Genomic DNA, 21986 nt, shown 5'->3' on the forward strand with positions numbered 1-21986 from the left:
CCAGCTTGGGTTGGGAAGCTTGAAAAGAGTGAGGAAAGGAAGCACTCAAGTCTCATGGACCTGATCCACAAAAAAGCTTTTATTGGAAACACCAAGGGGGGTGACTAGGAGTATAGCTCAGTAGTAAGAGCGCTTGCTTAGCATGTGCAAAGCCCTGGGTTCTATCCCCAGTACCACACAAAAAAAGAGAAAGAGAGAAAAGAAAAGAAAGAAAGAAAAAAAAACTATCAGGGCTGCGGAGAGCAAAGGTTCAATCCTGCTGTTTGGTTCGAGAGGCCTCAGCGTTTGCCCGGAGCACAGCGCCTGGGGATGGGTATGGACGCTGTTGGAAGAGGGGCCCAGCTGCTGTCGTGTCAGCGCCTGTCTTGGCCTCATTCCGCTTGGGGAGTCCTGTTGACCATGTGCCCCTGGAGGTGACAGAGGGTCAGGGTGGGAAGGGGAGTGTGGTGGGCACCCCCGACTGGCCAACACAAGAATGGGGGGAGGAGATGGTGAGGAGAAGGATGGTGTTCACAGGTAGAGTGAGATTCATGAGGAAACAGAAAGGCTCACAAGGGGTTTTCACTTACCGGGGCGCGTCTGAGTATGAGCTCGGGTCCATGGGGTCTAACTCTTCATCCTTTCGGCTCACTACTGTGGAAGTAAGTGACAGGTCAAATTTTTTACTCAAGGCACAAGAAGCCCCTGATCATTGACCCCCCTCATCCCTGGAAGAAAAGGAACCTGTGGCTGCCATGAACCACAGCACCCCTTTTCCAGAGCCCAGGTCCAGGCACACACCTGAGAGGGGACTTCCTTATATACCCTGGCACCTCACTTGTTTCACCCAAGTCCCAGCCTGCTCTGCTTACCCTTCTTGCTCTTGGGGTACGGAGCCAGTTCTTCCCGGCGATGGTGGCGACGTTCTTTGCCCTCTTCCCGGTCTGCCTTGTCATACCCACGGTCCCGATCCCGTTCCCTGTCCCGCTCTCTCTCTCTGTCTACTTTGTCATAGCCACGCTCTCGATCTCTGTCAGACTTGTCGTGATTCCGGTCTGACTTCTCGTGGCCCCTGTCTGGCTTCTCATGACCACGGTCTGACTTCTCATGGCCCCTGTCAGACTTCTCATGACTTCGGTCCAACTTTTCCTCAGCATCTACAGGGACACAGAAGTCCTGAAGTGACCTCCTCCCACCAAATACCCAGCATCCCCTGCCTTCAACAAACTCAAAAGCCTGGGGTTGGGCCTGCCCAGCCTCACCTGCCCCTTCCTCATCCGGTGTAATTTTCGTGGCCCCTCTCTGAGAACGGCTAGGGTCACCCCAGATACCCTTGCACCTGCCAACTCACCTGCACTGTTGTTCCTGAGCTTCTTGGCAGATTTGGTAACAATGGAGTTGGGGTCATGGGGGGAGAGCCAGGACACAAGGTCTGTGTCCACATTCCAGTAGTAAGGGAGCCCACTGTAAGGCAATGGGAAGGGAAGAGTGTTAGAACAGATACCCTCTCACTGTATCAACTCTTATTTTCCCAATCCCTGCCTATACCTGCCCCATGTCTGGATCCCCCTATCTCTTCCCTATGTCCGTTATGTACCCCACAGTCAGGGGCAACACAGGAAGAGCAAAGTCTGAAGCCAGCTACCACCACCCACTTAGGTCCCCAGGCTCACCAGGAAGGGTCAAACACTTTGTACCAGCTTGGTGGCAGGCCCTCCAACCGGGTGGCCTCATAGTCCACAGGATCATCATCATAGTCCTCAGCAATGATCTCTTCCTCCGGTTCTGGCAGAACAAGGAAGAGGAGGAGGGGGAGAGCAGTTAAGGATCAAGGGAGTTCTCATGTTACAGTCAGGGCCTGGAAAGACACAACAACTCACATCTATAGAAGACACAAGTGTGTACGTATGTTTGCCAGGAAATGAAGTATTTCTCATATTCCAAATACATCTGTTTTAGGGGGTTTACCAGAAAATTTACCTAAGTAAGTCCTTTATTTCTGGGTTCCAGTGATTAATTTATGCTGTTATCCAAACCTATCTGGTTTCAGAATTGATAGGGATTCATCAAAAAAAATGTATCTGTAACAGGCTGGGGGCATGGCTCAAATAGTAGAGCACCTGCTTGCCTGGCAAGCATGAGGCCTTAAGTTCAAACCCCAGGACCACCAAAAAAAATATCCACATTTATTCAGATCCTGAGTCCAGACAGTAGGTGGCACTGTGTTATCTAAACCTATTTAGATGAAATAAGTGAACAGCAAGGGGTTTATCTGCAAATAATTTCCAATCTACTCAGCTTCCAAACTTGGTAATTTACAATTTCTGAGTCCTGTATTTTGAGTAACAGGAGTTGGAATAGCAAGGGATTTATCCAAACATTGCTCTGAATCCACTCAGTTCCTGAGGCCTGACATAAAGTAAGCCTGCAAAGATGTCTGTTAATAACAGCAGAATAAGCTGAATGCCAGTGGCTCACTCCTATGATCCTAGCTACTTGGGAAGCTGAGATCGGGAAGACCACGGTTCAAGGCCAGTCTGGGAAAATAGTTCAAGAGACCTCCATCTCCAAAATAACCAGAGCAGAAACTGGAGGTGTGGTTCAAGCAGTAGAGCTCCTACTTTGCAAGCATGAAGCCCTGAGTTCAAACCCCAGTCCCACAAAAAAAAATACACATACATATAAAATGGTGTCTATTAGCTCAGCTCAGTTCCTGGTCCTCAGTAGACCTATAACAGATGTCAGCTGTGGATATAATTAACAATGAAATATATATGCCAGCAACAGCACAGTGCCTGTCACACAGTAGGCCTGAAAGAGATGTCAAGTATAATTATCAATATTACTAATAAGATATATATTAATTAGCATTAGCCCTGGTACTCTCAATAGACTTAAAAAATATCAATGGTATGGGGGTTGGGGGTGTAGCTTAGTGGCACAGCACATCTAACATGAGTGAGACTGAGGATTCAATCCCTAGCACTGCACCCCCCATACCAATGATCATCAGTAGTATCATTATGCCTTAGATCTGTATGCCTTAGATCTTATTACAAGACGGCATACATCCGGGTATGTATGCAAAAAAAAAAAAGATGGCACACAGCTGTCTTGTAATAGATGTCAGTTATCAATAAGGAAATTACACCTTTTCCAGTGTCTGGCACACTATAGTCTAAAACAGATGCCAGCTTTTAGTATTATTAGCAATATGGTATAATTAGCAGCCAGCAATACAGTAGGCAGTAGGCTTAAATGATAGATCACCACTGTCCTTTTATTTATTTACTTATGTATTTTGGGCAGTTCTAGGGTTTGAACTCAGGGTCTTGAGCTTGTTAGGCAGGTAATCTACCACTTGTAGCCACACTCTCAGCTCTTTTTTGCTTTAGTTATTTTTCAGATAGGGTTTTGTGCTTTTTGGCCAGGGCAGGCCTCCTACCTACACCTTCCACCTACACCTCGCAGGTAGCTGGGATCAGAAAAGCATGTGCCACCACACCCAGCCAACTACTATCATTTTATGCTGTTAACCATAATATGTATACCAGGCATTTAGGAAGCCCAAATATATGTCATTGATATGGTGAACTAAATAAGTTATCTATCACCATTATTGTGTCCACAACCACAAAATCTCTGAAACACATGCTATATGTGGTAACCAACAAAGCCTCAGTTTGATCCCCAGCACCAAAAAAGAAAAGACAAAACAAAACAAAGCCTCAATACCTTGCCACTGTACTTGCCACACAGAAGACTGCAGGAGATGTCAGCTGTCATTTCTATTAAGTACCCTGTAGTCACCGCTATGGATTGAATCATGGATTTATTTTATTTAATGATTTTTTGACACTGGATCTCACTATGCTGCCCAAATTGGCCTTGAACTCCTAAGCTCAAGAGATCCTCTAACCTCAGTCTCCCAAGTAGCTTGTACTACAAATGCACGCCACCATGCTCAGCTTGATTCATGAATTGAACTCAGCATCGGGTATCAGAATTACTAAGGATGAAATATCTATCCTTCAACCACTATCCATACACAGTGTTTACCACGCAGTAGGAATAGCTAGGAAATGCCTGCCAGGCCATGCAAGGTAGCAACTGTCAGTATCAACAAAGTGCCTGTCTAAATGGCACATGGTAGTCCCATCTGCTCTTAATTTTCTCACCAGGCTCCAGATGTTTGAGGATGCCTCTCTTGGCCAGGCGGGTCTGCAGTGCAACAGGCAGCGGCATAGCGGGTAGCTGACAGACCTAGAGATAAATGGACAGATTAAAAACCAGCTCAAATGAAGATTCGAATCTGGATTCAATAACCATGCGACTCCTGCAGCGTGCACTCATCAGGTCCCCACCTACCCAACTACACCACTAGCTGGGTGAGCAGAACTAATCTACGTGCTAAAAGATGGAAGAGACAGATGAATTATCACCGAAAGTCTCACCACTGCTGTTCTCGAGGCCGGATGCTTCAGGACCCAGTTCCTCTCCAAGACCTAGGCTCCGCCCACCGCCGAAGGGACGACATGCAACACACCCGTAACCCAGAAATGGGCTCACCCAACGTCCCTCCAGCACTGCGCGATGGGAGGAACCAAGATGCTGGAATGGGGAAGACAATGCAGCACCTCGTCTAGCGCTAAAAAACAAAATGAGCCCACCCCGTTGTTACCGGTACAATGGGTGCGGATAGTGCAAAGCTTTCAGACCGCCGCCTCTCTCGTCGTCACTACTTAGGTTCAGCAATACCAAACAAGCTTCTTTTCCCAAAGCACAAAATGAGGCCTGCTCTCCCCAGCCGTAACCCGGCGACGCCAAGGGCCCAGGCGAACCGACTACGTATGTACAGACAGCCAATAAGATTGTGTCTGTGGCCTTACGTATGGAGAAGCTACCCAATTGTTTTCCTAGAATAGTGGGACGCTCGCGCGCCTGTGTGCGTTTACACTGGGGGCGTGGCCCGCGAGAGTGTCCCGACTGTGCAGCTAGAAGCCGGCGTCATGGAGGAGTACGCTCGGGAGCCTTGGTACGACGATGGGCACAGGCATAGGGAATGTTGTGGTGGTGCCCAGGCCAGCCATGGGAGGCGGGCGGGGGAGGAAGCACCTGCCACCCAATGCCATATCCCGGCCTCGGGAGACTTAGAAACTTAACTCCCTCACCTGGCTCCTCGCTCTGGCTTCGTTAAGAGCTGCTACAGTCGTGTGCCCGAGACGGTGCAGTGTAGGACAAACCACCACACATTTCCCGACTTTGTGTCTCCTATTCGCTCTTTGTTAACGAATGGAAACACGCTGATGAAATCCAGTCCAGCGGAGGGGTGGGGGCGGTATTGAGCGGAAATCCCCAGGGTCACCTCACGCGGTTTTTCCCAGGTCGCTTTAGTGAATTGGGAGGGGGCATGGATGAGCATATTGTGGACAAGGAGAGGACGTTGGATTCTCCTCCTGGTCTTCTTGGCTTTTCTCTGATTTAGGCTTAAAAGTGACAAAGGGGCAGACTTGGTTCGACGTGCTCATTGTCACAGAAAGGAGTGCCACACCCTGTACTTTAGTGACAATACTAGCCTACTATAGGCCTTATTGAAGGTGTCAACTCTTTGTGTAGATCAGTTCATCTGAGCTTTGGTAGTAGCAAAACAGTTGGCTGATTCTTTGGTGGGAATCGAGTATCCCCCCCCTTTGCCCTATTTGTCGCTTATTGAGATGGGGGGGGTGTCTCACCATATTGCTCAGGCTGGCCTCGAACCTGGTAATCCTCCCGTGGGATTACAGGTATGCACCACCGCACCGGGTTTTTCATTTTGTGCTTTAAGAGGTGGGGAAACATCTGGTAGGATTGGCTTGTTACTATTTGAAGCATGAACTTCCCATTGGGGTGACTTGGTTTCTCCCAGTTGGAAAGAGTCCAGGTGACAGGGCCTGTCACGGAGGAGACTCACATTAACCCCATCCTTCCCTTCCTGCTTTCAGTCCATGGCGAATTGTGGATGATTGTGGTGGAGCTTTCACTATGGGTGTCATCGGCGGAGGAGTCTTCCAGGCTATCAAAGGCTTCCGCAATGCCCCTGTTGTGAGTCTGGGCCTTCCTCCAGTGGTGTGAGAATCAGCCTTGGCTACAGAATACTGCCCTGAAAACTGCTTGGAGCTGCCTGTCAACACACTTACTTATCCTGTGTGCCAGGCTTCCCTCCTGGACCTGGGGGGTTTGGGAACTCTGTTCTCTACCTGTCCAACCAGAGCTCCTCTGCGAAAATGCTGTGCTGTCATAACAGTCATGGAATGGGGGGAAGCTCAGTGGTAGAGCACTTGATAAGCATGTGTGAGGTCCTGGGTTCCATCCCCAGCACCAGGAAAAAAATAGTCTTCACCAAATCTTAAATGTGTGTGCAAAGTCAGATTTTACCTAGAGACAAGAGTCTGAGTTAGAAACCTGGATATTGGGAAATGACAGGAGTTTAATTGACAATTGAAAAAAAGTCAAGTCTGCTTCTCTCTCTGACCACTCTCCCTGCCAGAAGATTTCATCAAATGCCATGGCTTTAAATGCCATTCTTTTGCCAAAATCTCTGTAATTTATTTTTTCCCTCTAAAATACTTAGCTTTATGCTGGTGGAGTGGCAGCCTAGCAAGCCTGAGTCCCTGAGTTCAAATCCCAGTACTGCCAAAAAAAATAAATAAATAAAAACCACTAACAATGAACATGTGTACTTTACATACTAAAGCATTTCCCAAAATTTTAATGTACACAGTGACCAAAAACACTGAACACTTGAAGGTGGTTAAGCAGCTTCATAATCAAACCAGGCTTTCCTTATTTGCCAAAAGAACAACTCTTTCCATTCTCTTCCAAAGTTTCAACAATGTTAACATTAAAACCAAACACAAATTGAAACCAAGTAGCTTAACAGGCCACTCAACTTCTTAAATAAAAGTAACTTTTCCTTATCTTTTTAAATGAAAGTAACTTTTCCTTTCTTTTTAAATGAAAGTAACTCTTCCCAGTGCGTCCCCTGAGGTAAGTCAAGGAAATACTTTCTGAGTAATTTGATTGTATTAGATTCTACACTTTCTTTTTTTGAGACAGGGTATTGCTATGTTGCTCAGGGTAGCCTGGAACTTTGGATCCTTCTCCCTCAGCCCGCTGAGTGCTAGAATTACAGGTGTGCACCATGCCTAGCTTCTGCAATTTTTATTTGTAGTTCTGTCCCCTCAAGTCCTAGAATTCTCTTTCCTGTGTCTTTGCTCACGTTTCTTATCACATGTTTCTCCCCTCCTTTTTTTTTCTTTTTTTGGTGACCTCCAGCATATATGCTAAGTATGTGCTCTACTACTGAACTAACCCAGCCCCCAACACAGGACATATGCCTCTTCCTCAATGAGACCTTTCCTGACTCCTTAGCCACCATCATACCTCCTTGTCCTATTTCCTTTAGAGTACGTGTTGCTGTCTGGAGCTGTCTTGCTTCTCTGCTTAAGATCTGTCTCTCCCACTACAGTGTGAGCTCTGGGAGAACACTGCTGTACCACTAAGTATAGTATGGTGCCTGCCCTGTAGAAGGTGCTTGTTAATCATGTATTGAATGAACGAGTGAACAAACAGATAAGTTAAATTCATTCCAACTCTAGGTCTGTGTTTGGTTTGGTTTGTTTGTCTGTTTGTTTCTTTCAGTGCTAGGAATCGAACCCAAGGCCTCACATCATTCTAGGCAAGCTTTCTGCTAATATACTATACCTTTGTCCACCCTCCCCCCTTCCCTCTTTTAAAGGCTAGAAACCCTATCTGCCAGTGGCCTCAACCCTGCCCTGACCCCTTTCCTTGCTTTCCCCAGGGAATTCGACACCGGTTGAGAGGTAGTGCCAATGCTGTGAGGATCCGAGCACCCCAGATTGGAGGTGAGGAGTTTGGGGGGACAGGACATGTGATGGCAACTTTCAGGGTGGTTGATACTTTGGGGCCAGAATGCAAGTTGCAGGTATAGATTTTAGCACCAAGTCTGCCCAGGACTTCCCAGGGGAGTAACATTCCCCAGCAATTTAATTTGGAGGGGCAAGAATATGGATTCTGGAATTTAAATCTAGGCCCTGACTCATCCCTGTTATGACCTTGGGCTAGTAGCATACCCTCTCTGAACCTCATCTGATGAGGGTAAATTAACCACCCTAGTAGTTTTGTAATTTGCTTAATTTACATGGTAGTTACAAAGTGCTGGTGGCTATGCTGAGCCCTTCAATATTATTAGTTAATTTAAATTTGCAGAAGTCAAATAACACAGAGTACCTCAAATAGGTCCTGGTACACAGTAAGTGGGGAATAAACATTTTAACTACAGGCTGAGTATTCTTATCCAAAATGCTTGAGACTACAAGTGTTTCCAATTTCAAAATTTTTAAATTTTTTTTGGTGGTACTGGGGTTTGAACTCAGGGCCTCACACTTGCTAGCCAGTCACTCTATGACTTGAGTCACCTCGCCAGCCCTGTTTTGTGTTGGGTATTTTCGAGATAGGGTCTCCTGAACTATTTGTTCAGGCGGCCTTTGAACCGCGATCCTCCTGATCTCTGCAGTAACTAGGATTACAGGCGTGAACCACCAGCACTGGTGAATTTTTCAATTTTAGAATATTTGAGTAATAAGATATCTTAGGAATGGTACCCAAGTCTAAACATGAAGTTCATTTATGTTTCATGTACACCTTATACATATATCACAAAGATAATTTTATCCAATATAATTTTTTTCCTTTTTTTTGCACAGTATGGGGGATTGAATGGAAGGCCTTGAGCATGTGTTAATTATTTTCGAGATAGGGTCTCGAGAACTATTTGCCCAGACTGGCTCTGAACCACAATCCTCCTGATCTCTGCCTCCTGAGGAGCTAGAATTACATGTGTGAGCCACCAGTGCCCAGCTTATTTTTTTTTTAAGAGATGAGGTCTCAGCTGGGCACTGGTGGCTCATGGCTATAATCCTAGCTACTTGGAAGACTGAGATCAGGAGGATTTCAGTTCAAGGCCAACCTGGGCAAATAGTTTGAGAGACCTCCATCTTCAAAATAACCAGAGCAAAATGGAGGAGGTGTGGCTCAAGTGGTTGAGCTCCTGCTTGTCAAATGCAGAGCTCTGAGTTCAAACTCCAGTCCCACCAAAAAAAGGGAGATGAGGTTTCGGGACTGAGGTTGTAGCTCAGTGATAGAACACTAGGCTAGCATGCACAAAGGCCTTGGCTCAAGTGAACTGCCTTTAGCTTCTCAGCCTCCCCAGTAGCTGGGACTATAGGTATATAACACTGCACACAGCTAATTTTACGCCATATGTTTAGTTTGCCTGCATTTGATTGCAACACGTTTCATGAGGTCAGCTGTGGAATTTTAAATGCTATATGAAAGATGAATCTAGGGCTGTAGGTGTGGTTCGAGTGATACAGCGCCTGCCTAGTAAGTGCCAATGCTCTGAGTTCAAATCCCAGTACTGCCACACACACACAAAAAAAGATGAATCTGCTTGTAACCATTTGTCAACTCCCTATGAAGGTGAAGGGAATTTTGATGGCAATTATTGACTGGAGTGGGAACTACACATGATGGGACAGACAGAATATTCCTTGGGAGTTTGCTATCTGTCTCTGTGTCTTGGTGTATGCTTACCATGCACTCTACCACTGAGATACTTCCCCAGCCCCTTTCTTGCTATTCTGCGCCAGAGTCTTCAAGCCTTGAGAAAGTGGCTTCTTGAGATTTCTGTAGAATGTTAATTAGACCTCTAACCCCCTACAGGTAGCTTCGCAGTGTGGGGAGGCCTTTTCTCTACTATCGACTGTGGCCTGGTGCGACTGCGGGGCAAGGAAGATCCCTGGAACTCCATCACCAGTGGAGCATTGACTGGGGCTGTGCTGGCTGCCCGCAGTGAGTGCCCCCAACCCCTGGTCCTAGCCTTCCCTCGCCCCACTCCCCGTTCTCCCTGCCCTCACTTCTGTCTCTCCACCTCCAGGTGGCCCACTGGCCATGGTGGGCTCAGCGATGATGGGGGGCATCCTATTGGCCCTCATAGAGGGTGTCGGCATCCTCCTCACTCGGTATACAGCCCAGCAGTTCCGCAACGGTGAGGACCTGGGCAACGATGGTCAGGGAGGGGTAAGACTTGCTCTGCCAGCCTCCTTTACTGTTCCTACCTCATTCATTGCCTCTTTCTCTTCTCTCCAGCGCCCCCGTTCCTGGAAGACCCCAGCCAGCTAGCCCCTAAGGAAGGTAGCCCAGCCCCAGGCTATCCCAGCTATCAGCAATACCACTAAAGAAGCCACCACCGCCACCATGGGAGCTGCTCCTCGGTTCCCTCCCCGATGATCTACCTCCAAGGGAGGGCTGGCTCCCACTTAGCCTTGGGACCTTCTAGAGAGGGCCTCTACTTGCTCCCTTGTCCCAGGGTGGGGGTGGGGCACCCCAGCTGCCCTGACAGATGGGTCTCCGTTTTCTCTCAGGGCACCCCAGCCCCACACATGTAACAAGCCCTCACCCCAGCTCCTTTGTGTGGCACCCTGATGAGTATTTAAAGTCAGTTTTGAAATTCATGTTTATGCACTGCTTGAGTCACCCCCACGGCCCTCTCCTCAGGACAAGGAGCAGAGCTCTTACATGGAAGCCTAAGACTTGGAGTCCTACAACGAGTGGACTCAGTAAAAGCTTGCAAGTGAATGAGCAGAGAGAGAGAAGATGCATGAAGAGTGTCTCCAGTGGTAGAGCGCCTGCCTAGCAAGTGTGAGGCCCTAAGTTCAAACTCCAATACTAGCATAGCAAAAAAAAAAAAAAGTGAATTAGGCACATGAATAAGGGTGGGGAGAAGAGACGTGTCATCGGCAGATGAGCAGGCTTGGGGAAGAAGTGTGGGAACACAAAGATTGCTGGGGAGGTCTACACATTGTATCACTGATGCCATTTACACACTCCAATACCCCTGACCCCTCCTCTCCCCTCCCCATTGCCAAGGCTGGGAAATAGACCTCAAAGGAAGCCCTTTCTGTATGCCAGACACCCCATTTGCAAAAAAGAATCCCCTCACTGTGGCCCTGGGATGGAAGCAGGAATCCAGGAGACCCGGCTTCCTTAAAGAAGTCACCTTGTGTCAGTCTCTAGTTCTGTCACAGGCTTACCATGCTAGTCTCCCATCCTCATGTTGTCAATTTGTTTTAATTTTTTTTTTTTTACAATACTGGAGTTAGAATTCAGGGCCTTACACTTCTTGAGCCATGAATTCAGCGCTTTGGTTTTTGGCTGTACTGGGAGTTTGAACTTGGGGCTTCATGTTTGTGAGGCAGGTGCTCTACAACTTGAGCCACACCTCCAGTCTTTTTTGCTCTGGTTATTTTGGAGATAGAATCTAACTTTTTGCCCAGGCCAGCCTGGACTTGGATCCTATTTTATGCTTCCCAGAATTACTGGGATAACAGGTGTGTACCACCACACCCCGCTTTTTTACACTGAGATGGAAAACTTGCAAACTTTTGCCTGGGCCGACCTTGAGCGATGATCCTCCTGATCTCAGCCTCCTAAGTAGCTAGGATTGCAGGCGTGAGCCACTTGCATTCAGCTTTGTTTTATGTTTATGAGTCAAGGTATCAGACACTATATAGTGTAGACTGGCCTGGAACTTGCCATCCTTCTGCCCCAGCCTCCCAAATGCTAGAGTTATAGGAGGCACCACCATGCCTGGCTCCACTTGTTTTTTAAAGGCAACCACAAAACAAAATAGCCAGAAATGTTTCCTGTAAACCTAGCTACTCAGGAGGCAGAGATCAGGAGGACAGCGGTTCGAAGACTGCCCAGGGAAATAGTTTGCAAGACCCTATCTAGATAATACCCATTGCAAAAAAGGGCTGGTGGAGTGGCTCAAGGTGTAGGCCCTGAGTTCAAACCCCATATATTACAGCAGTGTTGGGAATGATACCCAGGCCTCTGCATCCTAGGCAAGTGCTCTACTGCTGCTCCATACACCCAGCCCAAGAAGTGTCTGGTAGAGCATTAACTTCCCATCAGCTGGCCTGGCCAATGAAAGTCAAAAGTTATGCAAGTGTTCTTGGCAACTCTGTGTAATGAATTCGAATTTAAACTGGTTTCTTGGGCTTCTAAAGTAGAAGTGTTATTTGTGACATCTGTACTAAAAAGGTCAGAGACACATGTAGACCACCTTTCCAATCGTGACTGCTGCCGTGGGAACTGAAGCTCCCATGATGAGAGGGTCAGTTGTCCCTGTCAAGACTTCTGAAGCTGGGTGTGGGTGGTTTATGCCTGTAATCCTAGCTATTTGGGAGGCTAAAATCAAGAGGATCAAGGTTCGAGGCCAGCCCCAGGCCAATAGTTCTCGAAACCCAATCTTGAAAAAACACATCACAAAAAAGGGCTGGCAGAGTGGCTCAAGTGGTAAGATCACCTGGCCAGCAAGCGTGAGGCCCTGAGTTCAAACCTCAGTACTGCCAAAGAAACATGAGCGCCAGGAGCTCATGTCTGTAATCCTAGCTATTTGGGAGGCTGAGATCAGGAGGATTGCAGTTTGAGGCCAGCACAGGCAAACAGTTTGGGAAGTCTCATGTCCAAAATAACGGGATGGGAGGGGGGATGATGGATAGGAGATACGGTTCAAGCTGTAGAGCACCCTCCTTGCAAGCACAAAGGCCTGAGTTTGAACTCTAGTACCACCAAAAAAACCAAAAAAACAACTCAGTTCTTCTGACTGGCCCAAACTTGCCTTGTTTTTAGAGACTACTGGATATTTTTAAGGAAAAGGGCAGTAGTATTATTGTTTTGTGGACACCCACAGCAAAGGGAGGTGGTTTCAAATGTCTGGATATGTCTAAGGATTGTCCTGAACAGGCAGAGTAAATTAGTGCCCAGCAGGTTGGAGCTGGGTGCCAACAGAAGTAGCAATAAGGATCTCAGGGCCAGGATAGCCCTGGCTGGGGACTTGGCGCAGTGCTAAAGGGCTTCACTAGCAAGCTACTAATTTGTATCTTCATGGAGTACAGATGCTGTGAGTGAAGAAACAGCAATAGAACAGGCAGGAAGGTCTCTGAATTCCCAAACAGACCCTCCAAAACAGACCTCCCCACCGTTACAGCCAGGTGGGCCAGGGCTTGTGCCTGCTAGTAAGGACTTCCGCAGAAGCAAAGTCTTACTTCAACGTCTAGTTTTCACAAGACCAAAGTTTGGCATTAGTCTTTGTGTGTGTGTGTGTATGTGGTGCTGAAGATGGAACCCAGGGCCTTGTGCTCTACACAAAGCCACACCCCCAACCTGTTTCAATGATCTTTGAGGGACATGTGAGTATCAGAGGGAACAAGGGGCCTTCAGAAAGAGTGCTGCCCTCTGAGGTGTTTTACTTAGTCATTTAGTTTTGAGATGGGGTTTCACTATGGTGCCCAGGCTGATTTCAAACTCCTGCGTTCAAGGTATCCACCTACCTCAGCATCCCCAGTAGCTGGAACTACAGTCACTCACAACTGTGCCTGCCTTCCGAAGTTTTTTAAAAGAACAGATACTATATTTTTTTAGGGGGAGAGAGGAGAGGAAGAGAGAGGGAGAGGAGAGAGAGAGCAGTCAAACACCAATGAAATTCACAGCAACACCTATAGTCTGAGAAAACACACAAGAGAGGGTTTTTTTGTTTTGTTTTGTTTTGTTTGTTTTGTTTTTTAATGTGACAGAGAGAGCCAAAAGTACAGTAGACCTTTGACGTCTTCAGGTCTGTGGTTCCAAGGAGCTGGCCACTGGGGAGCAACTGCGCATGCCCGGAATGCACAGCGTGCAGTGCTCACTGCAGCAGCCTCACTCATTTTCCCCATTACGCTGCCAAATTCCGCTGAAGCCGCGCCGCTTTCACCCAGTCTCGTTTTCACGTGAGCACTCAAATTACGCACCTTCATGTTTCCCTTGCTTTCTGGGAGGCAGACTCGCACAAAATGAAGGGCGGGGAAACACTCAGCAGAGCATACGAAATTTCAACACAACTGAGGAAAACGGGACTCAGCTCTGCGTCAACTGAGCTGCGCAACGCATGTCCAAGAATTTCAGTTTTGGGTTTTGAAATTGCTTTAGATATTAATTAATATATAAATTAATTAATTTGTTTATTTGACTGCACGTTGGTCAAGACCACATGTAACAAATCTGAATGTAATAGGGTAGTCACACCTGTAATCCCAGCACTCAGGAGGCCAAGGCAGGAGTATGTGAGTTTGAGAACAGCCTGAATTCCATACTGACATCCTGTCTCAAAAACAAAAAAAGGAATAGGGTGTCAAAATTCAATAATAATCACAATCCATAGTGAACTAAAAAGAAAGAAAGCAAAAAGAATCAGAAAGTTAACCTTGTTTCCTTGTCTTGGGCAGAAGCTGCGCTCTCTAGTCATCACCCTCTGGAAAATTCCTAAGAATCCTCAAGGACAGTTTTTCCTTTGATCATGTAGTGTGTGTTTAGGTGGGGTATGTTGGAGATGCAGCTTAAAACCTATTATGGAGCCAGGCACCTGTGGCTCACACCGGTAATCCTAGCTACTCAAGAGGCGGAGATCAGCAGGATCGAGGTTCCAAGCCAGCCCAGCCCGGGCAAATAGTTCTAGAGACCCTATCTCAAAAAACCCTTCACAAAAATAGGGCTGGAGAGTGGCTCAAGATGAAGGCCTTGAGTTCAAGCCCCAGTACTGCCAAAAAAAAAAAAGACCTATTATGGAGGCTTCCATAGGCATATACACTCTAGTAAGTTATTAAGTCCTTTTGGCCAGCAATAGGGTAGAATTCAAAGGGTAGGGTAGTAGTCAAAGGGAAATTCCAAACCCTGCTTTGCTTGGTCTACTTTAACTCAGCCACAACAAAGTACAGGGGATGGAGGTCCCCAGAAAGGTTGGAGCTCATTGCCATCCTGGCTGTTTGCAGTTTGACAGTACTGGGAATGAAATCCAGGGCCTCCATCACTCCACCACTAAGCTACATTGCCAGTTCTTGTAGAATTTTGTGAGATCGCTTTGAATTTTCCTGAAGACTATGGATGATAATAACTGTAAATTTTCTGAGTACAAATTAAAAGTTGCTAGGTGTGGTGGTGCATGCCTGGAATCCCAGCACTAGAGAGGCTGAGGCAGGAAGATCGTGAGTTCCAGGCTAGCCTGGACTACATAGCAAAATCCTATCCCAAAATGTTCTAACTTTAGGTTTTTTCCCCCAGATAATTACCAACTATTACTCATTTTATTTTTATTTTTATTGTGATAAAACACTTACAAGATTTACCCTCTTAACAAAAAGTTCAAATGTACAATACCTTCCTATTGACCCTAAGTACAATGTTGTACAGAAGATCTCTGGAGTTTTTCATTTTGTGGTACTGGGATTTGAACTCAGGGCTTCACACTTGCTAGGCAGGCACTCTACCCCTTGAGCCATTCCGTCAGCCCCTATGCTTATTAGTTAGTAACTCTACATTTCCTCCTCTTCTCAGGCCATTGCAACTATCACTCTTACTTTTTAAAAAAGTTTTGGTAAGTACTGGGATTTGAACTCAGGGCCTTGCACTGGCTAGTCAGGTTGTTAGAAAGAACAACCACAACTTACAACACATTAGGAGGCATTCTTAAGAGTTCCAGGTCTGGTTTCCATCCAAATTCTACCTTTCCAGTCTTTTCCATGATTGTGTTGCAGGCAAGTAAGACATGCACAGGTCCATCTTTTTTTTTTTTTTTTTTTTTGCGGTACTGGGGCTTTGAACTCAAGGCCTTCACCTTGAGCTACTCCACCAGTCCTTTTTTGTGAAGGTTTTTTTCACGATAGGGTCTCGGGAACTATTTGCCAAGGCTGTCTTCAAACTGCGACTCTCTTGATCTCTGCCTCCTGAATAGCTAGGATTACAGGCGTGAGCTACTGGCACCTGGCTCCTTTGCTATCTTAAGTAATAGCAAGGCACAGGAAATTTCTTATTTTGTTGTCCTTTTTGTTTGTTTGTTTTGTAGTACTGGGGATTGAACTCAGCCTCTTGCTTGTTAGATAAATGCTCTACTACTTAAGCCATGCCCCAATCCTGTTGTGCATTTATTTAAAAAGTTCCTCTATGGGAGAGGGGAGAGTGAATGAAGGAGATTAAAGTGAGGGTGTATGGTTGATGGACTTCATGTACTTATATGAAATAGAACAAAGAAACCTGTGATTGCTTTAAGTGGGATGGGGAGGGGTTGAGGGGGAGAGGCATTGGGGGCGATCTAACCAATGTACCATATAAGTCTATTCGGAATTGTCACAGTGAATCCCCCTGTACGACAAATATATCCTAAAACAAACAAACAAAAAAACAACCTCTAGTGGTTAAGAACCTAGTGCAGTGGTGCACACTTATAGTGCCAAATGCTCAGTAGGCTGAGGCAGGAGAATTGCTTGAGCCCAGGAGTTTGAGCCCAGCCTGGGCAAAATAGTGAGACCTAAAAATAAATCAATAAGTCAGGCACCAATAGTTCACACCTTTAATCCTAATTACTTGGGAGGCTGAGATCAGGAGGATCTTGGTTTGAGGCCAGCCTGGGCAAATAGTTTATGAGACCCCATCTCCAAAAATAACCAGAGCAAAATAGACTAGAGGTATGGCTCAAGCAGTAGAGTACTTGCCTAGCATGCTTGAGGTCCTGGGTTCCAATCCCAGTATGGCAATAAGTAAGTAAGTAAATAAATAAAGTGATCAGGGAATCTCTTTGTTAAAGCATTTCAGAGTCACAGATTGAGCCCAGCACTGGTGGCTAGTGCCTGTTATCCTAGCTACTCAGGAAGCAGAGATCAGGAGGATCATGGTTCTAAGCCAGCCAGGGCAAACAATTTGTGAGACCCTATTTCAAAAATACCCAACACAAAAAAAGGGCTGGCAAAGTGGCTCAAGCGGTGGAGTACCTGCCTAGCTAGTGTGAAGCCCTGAGTTCAAATGCTGGTACCTTTAGGGAAGGAGTTGAGGGGGAGAGACTATGAAGGCAATGTAGCTAATGTACAATATAAGCCTAATCAGAATTGTCACTATGAACCCCCCCCATAACGAATATATCCTTATAAAAAAAAAATCCTGTTACCACAAAAAAAATTATCATAAAATATGCATGAAAGACTTACCACTTAAACCCTTCTAAGGATGGAGGAAAACCTAACTCAGTTTCTGCTGTTCTCTCTCTTAACAATCAACACAGAAGACTAGTAGCCAAATGTGTGTGTGGGGGGGTGAGTCCCTCACACCCCAAGTAAGCAGTCAATTCTGCAGGAGCCCAGGTGGGTGTTCTCTGATTCAATTCCATTTGGATCCTGTCTACCTGGCTCTAGCATTATTAGATCCTGCCCTGGGCACTCAATACCAAGACTGTCCCCACTTCCAGTGTTAATCACAAGGCTCAGGTTGTCTTTTTATGGATGGGGGCAGTGCTGCGGATGGAATCCAGGGTCTTGTATGCCACTGGGCTCTTTGAAGCCCTTACCTGTGTTTTGTTTGTCTGTTTGTTCTGGTGGTACTGGGATTTGAACTCAGGGCTCACTAGACAGGTGCTTGGCTGCTTGAACCATGCCTCCTTGCCTGTGCTTTTGATTGACAGGAGATAAATGGGTCTCTACCCCTTTTGGGTTCCATCAGGATAATACAGCGGCTGCCAGAAAGCAGGCTAGCTCTTTCCTTTGCTTACCCACTTATTACAAAGGTAATGACAAGGGATTAACACCAAATGAAGAGATGGATAGGGCAGGGGCTGGGGGTGGGCACCAAAGTGCCACGCCCCCTCCACGTGCTTGGTTTACAGAATCCCTCCTAATCCAGTTCTTTGAGCTTATTATGGAGGCTTCATTATAAGAGCAGATTCATTAAATCAGCGACTACTGATGACCAACTGAGCCTTCAGCCTTTCTCCCCTCCCACGAGGTTGTGGGTGGGTCTGAATGTCCCAACCCTTTCATCCCGCCTTGGTGTTTCCTGTCACCAGCCCCCATCCTGAAGCTACCTAGGGTGGCCAGCCTGCAGTCAACATTAGCATACAAAAAGACACTCATCATTTGGAAGATTCCAAGGATTTTAGGAGTTGTATGCCAGGAAATGGGGACAAAGACCAAAGCGGATTCACAAAATCACAGGCTGTGCACTAAACGCATTCACACTGTTGTGCTAGGGACACCACCATCTCTTTCCAGGTCTTAAAACCACTTCTTATTATTTGCAGTGTTGGGGATGGAACCCTGGGCCTTGAACACACTAGGCAGGTGCTCTGCCACTGAGCTGCACCCGCAGCTAGTATTTGTCCTTTAGTAATTGGCCACTTTCACCTAGCATGATGTCCTCAAGTAAATAGCATGGGTCAGAATCCCCTTCCTTCTTTAAGGCCAAAGATAGCCCTTTGGGTGACTATGACACATTTTTCTTATCTGCTTATCATCCATGGATCAAGTTGATTCCACCTTTTGGGTTTGTGAATAATGCTGTTATTAGGGGGTGTGCAAATATCTCTTCTTGGGGCTGGGGGTGTCCCTCAGTGGTAGAGTGCTTGGTCCTGGTCCCCAGCATCAGAGAGGAAGGAAGGAAGGGAGGGAGGGAAGAAGAAAAGAAGGAATGAAAAGAGAGAGAGAGAGGGAGCGTGAGAGGGGGAGGGGGAGAGGGAGAGAGAGAGAGAAGGGAAGGAAAAGAGAAAGAAAGGAAGGAAGGAAGGAAGGAAGGAAGAAAATATATCGTAATGTCCTTGATTTCAATTCTTCGGGGTATTTACTGTTGGAACTCAGCAAACAATACCTCCCTTTTGATATGCTGGGGGCCTTAGAACCTCAGTCTGAAGGTCCCTGTGACCTTCTCTGTTTTCTCCCACTCCCAGGGCAGGGACAAGCTTTCTGCAAATTTCCCTTGACTGCTTAAAGTCTGGACCCCCAAGGATGAAAATAATTACCCCAGGTCCCTTCCTGGAGTTTCCATTAACTAAACTCTTTTCACAGGAAGAAAGACTGAAGACTACCAACACAGCCTGACAAGCCTTTTGTCACACATCATTGTCCTCTATTTTGGTCCCATAGAGAGTCATTGTCCTTTCTGTGAGCCAAACAGATTTTGTACCAGGCTGTAGTGTGTGTTCTCCGAACCCAATGAGTTCTCCTAAAAAACACTTGGTTCCACTGACGCTCCCCATCCTCCCCTGCCCCTATAGAAATAGGAGTATACAAGTTTGGACATAATTTGAGTCCATCAATGTATCACTCCTGTGTCCCCCATGCTGTGACTTTTCCCTTTGCACTAATATATTTGCATGCCTTTTTCTCCTACTCAATCTTGGTTTGTTTATCTCTGCCACCCTTTGGAGGGCCAGGGGAAATTTCTCTTCATGCTGACAATACTCAGAAATGGAATTGGCAGATCGCATCAGTGTTTTCTTTTTGAACAGAAGCTATACACAACACCAACAAATCAGGGATAGTGGGCTAGGGAGGCTCTGGCAAATCTGGGCAGGGTGGAGACAGCATGGTGACAGGTAAACCATCAATGCGCTCTCCTTGTTCAGGAAGCCCAGGGTGTTGCAGCAGTGGGAATCCATGTGAAGGAAAAGCAGCAAATTTCACACTGACAAGCAAGCAGGTCTCATGACTCCAGTGTCATTTAGTTCATTGTCCTTGGACTTGTAGACCTCTACAAGGGTTCTAGAATCCTGGAAACAACTCATTTTGTGCACAGTTCTCGTAGCAGTATTTGACTTTTGTGCTATGATCATGTTTCTTTCTTTTTTTTGGAGGGGGGCAGTTACTGGGGTTTGAACTCAGGGCCTCACACTTGCCAGGCAGGTGCTCTACCACCCTAATAAGGCTTCTTTTAAACACAAAAACTACATAATCACTAAAATATAGTCATAAGACTGCCTTTAAAAATAAATAAAATAAGGACTGGGGTGTGGCTCTAGTGGTAGAGTGCCTGCCTAGCACGCTCAAGGCCCTGGGTTCAAACCCCAGCACCACAAAAAAAGAAAAAGGAAACTTCTACTAAAAGAAACAAACAAAACATAAATTTAAAAAAAAAGAAACCTCTATTAATCTCAGAAGAGAATAAGTTAATTATTTTTACAGGAAAAGGAATCGAAATTCTAATGATACATAAAATAATGTATATGTTAATTATAGTTATCTTGACTAAGCTTCAGAAACATTTTTTGCCAGACCTGGTGACTCGCCTATAATCCTAGCTACTCAGGAGGCAGAGCTCAGGAGGATCACAGTTCGAAGCCAGCCCGGGCAGATGGTTCACAAGAAATCCATCCTATCTCGAAAAAATCCATCACAAAACAGGGCTGGTAGGGTGGATCATGTGATAGAGTGCCTGCCTAGCAACCATGAGGCCCTGAGTTCAAACCCTGGTATCACCAAAAAAAGCAAACCTAAACCTTTTTTTTTTGTCACTTTTGTTTTGAGGCAAGGTCTCTCTATGGAGGTCAGACTGGCCTGGAACTCTCCATCCTCCTGCCTCAGCCTCCTCAGTGTTGGGTTACAAGCATGGGCCACTACGTCTGGCTGGTAACCTTTTTTTTTTCCTCTCTTTTAAAATTAGTATACATTAATTGTACAAAAGGTTTTATTATAATATTTGTATACATGCATACAATGTACCTTGATCAAACTCACCCTCTCTATTACTCTTCCTTATCCCCCTCTGTTAAAATAATTTTAATGGGTTTCATTATTCTATTTTCACACATGTGTATAAAGCACTTTGCTCATATTCATCCCTCCCCCCCCACATTTTACCCTCTCCTTCCCTGTCACCTCTGTTTTTTTTTTTTTTTCAATTTCTTTGGTGATAAAGGGATTTGAACTAAGGGCCTGCAGCTTGCTATGCAGGTACTTTACCATTTCAGCCACACTGCAGCCCTACTTGCTCCCCCACCCCCATTTTATCAAGCCACTCATTTTTTCAAGTCTAGGTTCCATATAAGAGAGAAAATCTGCTGTATTTGTCATTCTCATTCTGTCTTTTTGTGTATGTGTGTTACTGGGGTTTGAACTCAGGGCCCACATCTTGACAGGAGTTCCTGTTTTTCTTATTGATTTCTCTATAAATCATATATATATATATAGATACATATATATATTTTTGGTGGTACTGGGGTTTTGAACTCAGGGTCTTGAACTTGCAAGTACTCTCTCCTACTTGAACCACACCCCCAGAACTTCTGGGTCTTTTTGTTTTGTTTTGGCAGCACTGGAGTTTGAACTCAAAACTTTACACTTGCTAAGCAGGCACTCTACCACTTGAGCCACTCTGCCAGCCCCCTTCCAAGTTCACTGTACTTGTTGGTGTTGTCACTTGTGGTGACACAACTTTATAGAGCAGAGACGTCAGTCTCGGGCTGTATGTTGGCCAGAGGCCACTCAGCTCCAAGAGGTCAGCCTCTGCCTTTGCCATTTAAGGTTCCCCAAAGTAAGCCAGGTATGATGGTTCGCACCTGTAGTCCCAGCACTCAGAGGCTGAGGTAGGAGGATCTTGAGTTTGAGGCCAGCCTGGGCTATGCAGTGAGACCCTGTTTCAAAAAAAAAAAAAAGTCTCCTCAAAGTGGCTACTTGCTTTATGAAAGACAGCAAGGGGAAGGGAAGAGTCTCTCACAAAATGATTGTTTCAACCTTTTTTGGTTTTTGGCGGTACCAGGGTTTGAACTCAGAGCCTCACTTGCTAGGCAGGCATTCTACCACTTGAGCCACTCCACCAGCTCTTTTTTGTGACTTTTTTTTGTGATACTCCTGATCTCTGCCTCCCTATTAGCTAGGATTATAGGTGTGGAATAGGCAAGCATTCCAACACTGAGTTACAACCCCAGCCTCTTTGAAGCATCATTTTATGTGGCTTGAAATCCTTTGGAATAATATATGGATAAAAATCTATATATGTATCTATTTATGGAAAAGCAAGTAGATACAGACAGTAAATTAAGACAGGGTCAGGAGGATATGGGGAGAGACAGAGACAGAGTCAGAGATAAGTAGGAA

The 21986-nt window shown here is 46.0% G+C and overlaps 2 protein-coding genes across 9 annotated transcripts; one reads left to right on the forward strand and one right to left on the reverse strand.

Annotated features, from left to right (window-relative positions):
* Window positions 1-57: 57 nt before the first annotated feature.
* Window positions 58-5218, reverse strand: Pqbp1 (polyglutamine binding protein 1). 8 transcript variants are annotated; one of them, XM_074063350.1, is made up of 7 exons: window positions 5151-5218; window positions 4158-4242; window positions 1653-1764; window positions 1331-1443; window positions 852-1136; window positions 570-633; window positions 58-407 (listed from the first exon to the last, which is right to left on the reverse strand). In XM_074063350.1, exons 2-7 carry the CDS (start codon window positions 4222-4224, stop codon window positions 251-253), a joined length of 798 nt encoding a protein of 265 aa, XP_073919451.1. In that variant the 5' UTR covers window positions 4225-4242; window positions 5151-5218; the 3' UTR covers window positions 58-250. The 8 variants fall into 8 exon arrangements, with proteins under 8 accessions (XP_073919451.1, XP_020028152.1, XP_020028153.1 ...); XM_020172563.2 differs by lacking the exon at window positions 5151-5218 and adding an exon at window positions 4650-4823; XM_020172564.2 differs by lacking the exon at window positions 5151-5218 and adding an exon at window positions 4549-4823.
* On the forward strand, window positions 4860-10553 carry Timm17b (translocase of inner mitochondrial membrane 17B). Its single transcript, XM_020172568.2, has 6 exons — window positions 4860-5014; window positions 5961-6060; window positions 7820-7883; window positions 9763-9891; window positions 9977-10087; window positions 10189-10553. The coding sequence occupies exons 1-6, from the start codon at window positions 4989-4991 to the stop codon at window positions 10275-10277; spliced, it is 519 nt and encodes a 172-aa protein (XP_020028157.1). The 5' UTR covers window positions 4860-4988; the 3' UTR covers window positions 10278-10553.
* Window positions 10554-21986: the final 11433 nt, after the last annotated feature.

Source organism: Castor canadensis, chromosome X (genome assembly GCF_047511655.1).
Source record: "Castor canadensis chromosome X, mCasCan1.hap1v2, whole genome shotgun sequence".
In the NCBI taxonomy this organism is placed as follows: Eukaryota; Metazoa; Chordata; class Mammalia; order Rodentia; family Castoridae; genus Castor; species Castor canadensis.